Source organism: Suricata suricatta, chromosome 8 (genome assembly GCF_006229205.1).
Source record: "Suricata suricatta isolate VVHF042 chromosome 8, meerkat_22Aug2017_6uvM2_HiC, whole genome shotgun sequence".
NCBI lineage: Eukaryota > Metazoa > Chordata > Mammalia > Carnivora > Herpestidae > Suricata > Suricata suricatta.
In genome coordinates this window covers 29,528,796-29,532,530 of record NC_043707.1, presented here as the reverse complement: position 1 = coordinate 29,532,530, position 3,735 = coordinate 29,528,796, and the positions used below count along the sequence as shown (strand labels likewise).

General features: G+C 58.5%; 1 protein-coding gene across 1 annotated transcript; it reads right to left on the bottom strand.

The window, feature by feature from the left end:
* Positions 1 to 1,064: 1,064 nt before the first annotated feature.
* HSPB1 (heat shock protein family B (small) member 1) lies at positions 1,065 to 2,576 on the bottom strand. Its single transcript, XM_029947511.1, has 3 exons — positions 2,089 to 2,576; positions 1,490 to 1,553; positions 1,065 to 1,383 (listed from the first exon to the last, which is right to left on the bottom strand). The coding sequence occupies exons 1-3, from the start codon at positions 2,450 to 2,452 to the stop codon at positions 1,194 to 1,196; spliced, it is 618 nt and encodes a 205-aa protein (XP_029803371.1). The 5' UTR covers positions 2,453 to 2,576; the 3' UTR covers positions 1,065 to 1,193.
* Positions 2,577 to 3,735: the final 1,159 nt, after the last annotated feature.

The following is a 3,735-nucleotide window of genomic DNA, read 5'->3' as shown; positions in this document are numbered from 1 at the left end:
ATGTGTTTATTTATTTCCCTTGTTGGCCTCCTTCCAGCTCTGGTGAGGCCTCCAAGGGCAGGGACCTGCTCTGGCTTCCTGCGTGCTCCAGATTGTCATCTCCCAACAGGGAGCCTGCACCAGGGAGTGGCAATTAAGGAGCTGGGCAGTGTGGAGGGTAACTCGAAAATGTGTATGTGTGCGTGTGACTGCTCTCACAGACCCTGGGAAAGTCGGGCTGTGGGCTTCGAATGTCACAGTGTCTTGCCGCAGCTTCAGGCTCTGTGACCTTGTAGGTGGAGATGGTGGTGTGGGATCTCTCAAGGTCTTAAGAGACTTCAGACTGGGCTCCCAAATGCCCATCTGTTCTGTCCCTCTCCCAGATTCCTCCAAACCCTTCTTGGTCTGGGTGAGATGAGAGGGTGGTGGGTAGGACGAGGGCCAAGGAGAGGACTCAGGGAGGCGTGACTCTTCCTACCTGGGCTAGTCAAGGCAGGCCCTTCTTGGAGCACAGGTGTTCCCTGTCAGGGTCTTTGGCTTTCTTCCATCAAAGCCTGGGCTGCGCTGCCCTCACTCTCCGTGGAGAGCCCTTGACTGACCCAAGAGCCCAGTCCTCCTTCCTATATGCAAGGGCACTGGGGGCTGGAATCTTTGACAAGGCCAACCTCTTCTCAGACAGTCACCTGGAGTGCTAAGCCTCCCATACCTTCTACAAGGTCCTGCCCCGTCTCGGGGAGAATAGTGAAGTCTCACTAAAGTCAGCAAGGGACTCTGAGCTCTGACAAAGCTTCCCTCCCCTGGCCCTACTCTGTCCCCCTGCACCTGACTCCAGCCTCCGAGCCCCTGACTGCCCCAGCCTGGACCTGGTTTCCCCCCATCACTGCTGGTTACAATCATTACTTCTCTCTTAATGGACTCAGGCTGGAGGACAGGAGTAGGGCCCTTGCTGTGTGCCACTGTACCCACAGGGCCTAGCATGGGGCTCAGCACACCTGGGGACCTTCGGCAAATGTGATCAGCGTGCAAGCCAGCACATGGCACAGAACCCCAGGCCTCTACAAACCACCATGATCTGAGGCAGTGGCTGGCAGTTGCTTTGAACTTTATTTGAGAAAAACAGAAGGAAAACGTATCAAAAGAGCATACAGGTTGGCAGGTGGGGATGGTCAGTGATGGCTACTGAGGTTGCGGGGTGGACAGCAGGGCCAAGGCCTTTACTTGGCTGCAGGCTGCTCGGACTTCCCAGCTTCTGGGCCCCCAATCTGGGCACGTGCCTCGAACGTGACAGGAATAGTGATTTCTGCCGACTGCGTGGCTGGCTTGGGCATGGGGGCCTCCACGGTGAGCGTGCCCTCAGGAGACAGGGAAGAGGAGACCAGGGTGGGGTCCACACCAGGGGGCAGTCTAGAAGGGGCAGAGGAGGAAGACAAGAGTTACACATCCATGCCTCACTGCCCCATGCGCCCTGCACCCCTCTTCCCGCACCCCTCCATCTGGGGCCAAAACTCACGTGTATTTGCGAGTGAAGCACCGAGAGATGTAGCCATGCTCGTCCTGACGCTCTTCGTGCTTGCCTGGAGTGGGGAGGCGAGAAGGAGGTCAGAAGCTGAGGGGAGGGGCCTGCCCTAATCCACACATGTCCCAGTGAGTGGCCCTGTGCCCCCCCTCCCCCCAGGTCCCTCAGAAGCTTCTGGAAAGTTGGTTCAGGGCTTTGGAGGGTGGGGTGGGGCCCTGGCACAGCGCCAAGGAGGCGCACACGACCCCCCCCCCCCCCCCCCGCGCACCGGGGCTTAGGGCAAGGAGTAGGGACAACGGGGGTCCCCTTTTCCTGGGCCTGCGAGTGGCCCAGCGGAGATCTGGTCATTTGGGGGCGGAACTGGAGGTCTCCTCCAGAAGGGGCCATTTCTTCCCTCAAATAGAGCGTTTTTTGGGCCAGAAGGGCCCTGAGGAAGTACACGCAGTCCCTTTCCAGAGACCGGGCCAGAGCCCTGGGGGCAGGGTGAGTCCCAAGTCTTCCGGGTCTCTGGTGGAGTTTCCCTGCCCAGTTCCCAGAGCCCACGGCTCAACCCCCGCCCCGCCAGCCTGGTCCCCGCAGGGCCGGGGGCTTACCGGTGATCTCCACCACGCCGTCCTTGGTCTTGACCGTCAGCTCCTCAGGGGCAAAGTGGTTGACGTCCAGGGACACGCGCCAGCGGTCGGCCGTCTGCCGGATCTCAGAGACGCCGCTGCTGAGCTGCCGGCTGAGCGCACGGCTGTAGGCGGGCGCGGCCACCGCGGCGGGGCCCTCGACCGCGGGCAGCGGGCGCACGTAGCCCGGCCAGCCGCTGTGGCCGAACCACTGCGCCCACTCCTCGGGCAGCCGGGGCAGCCCGAAGGCCTGGTCGAAGAGGCGGCTGTGGGCCGGGTACCAGTCCCGGAAAGGGTCCCAGCTGGGGCTCCGCAGGAGCGAGAAGGGCACTCGGCGCTCGGTCATGCTGGCTCTGCTCCGCGCGTCTGGCTGAGGCTTGGAGAAGTGCGGAGCCTCGGCCCCGCAGCGTTTTTATGCGTCTCCAGCCGGGTATTTTTAGCAGGCGGTGTTTCAGGTCTCTATTAAAGGCAATGACGGGCTGGGGGCAGCCCCTCCCTCTGCATTCCTCCCCTGCACTCGGGGCGGGGGCGGGCGGAGTAAGGCCCTGCCCACATCTGGAACCTTCTCTTGTTGGAGAAAACAAATGACTGGAGCACCGGTGCTGGTGCAGTGCCCACTGCTGGACACTCAGACACTCGTAGCCCTGGACGGGAAAGCGCTGGGCTGCGGCTGGTGGTCAGTCCAATCCTCTTGCTCTGGAGGACAAAACCCAGAGAGGCTGGGCTGCTTGTCCCAGACCACATGGATCTAGAAGTGGCGGAGCCAGGATTTGAACCACAAGATGTCTGTAAAATAATGTCTTAAAAAGGCAGCCTGGTGTCGCCGATAAGAGTGTGGGCTCTGGAGCCAGACTGTCTGACTTCACATCCTGGTTCTGCCACTAATCGGATGGATGTGTGCAAGTCAGACTCCGTGCCTCAATTTCCCCATCTGGAAAAATGGAGATGATGATGATGATGATGATGATGGTGATAAAAAACGCTTACATCATTGGGTGGATGTGAGGACTCATCAACTTAAAGCTGGTAGAGACTTTAGTCCAGGGCCTGGTACCTGCTCATTGTTCATTGCTGTTGTTTTATCCATCTGCAGGTAAAGGGGGGAAGTGGAGAGAGAGTGTGGAGGTATCCCTGTTGCAGAGGCAATGACCGAGGTCAGAAAGCCAGTGCTGAGAGGGGATCAGGAGGAAAGTTGTTGCAAATCCCCCCATATAGCTTATATTTTTCCTTGTGGAGCCCTGGACAGGGAACTTAAAAGGCAGTAACCTTGAATTTAGCCTGGGCTTCCCTGTTGACTTACTGTGATTTGGGGCAAGGCCCCTCCTTTCTCTAGACCTCAGTTTCATTTTTTGCAGATTGTTAACTCAAAGTTCCTTTTGTTTATGATTCCCACAGGACTAAGGGAGGGAGAGCGCCAGAAATTACATTTTGCTCAAACTTGCTTGGAGCCAGAGGCCTGCCCTTTGACCCCCACCTCCTATCTGACAACCTGTGAGATCCAGCCCCCATCTCCCACCTCTGGGAGAGGGTGTTGTACCTAGGCTCTTGCCATAACCCTGACATTCCCTCTCTCCTGCCTTCAGAGGCATGCCCTCTCTCCATTCTTCTGTCTCCTGATTTACACCCTAT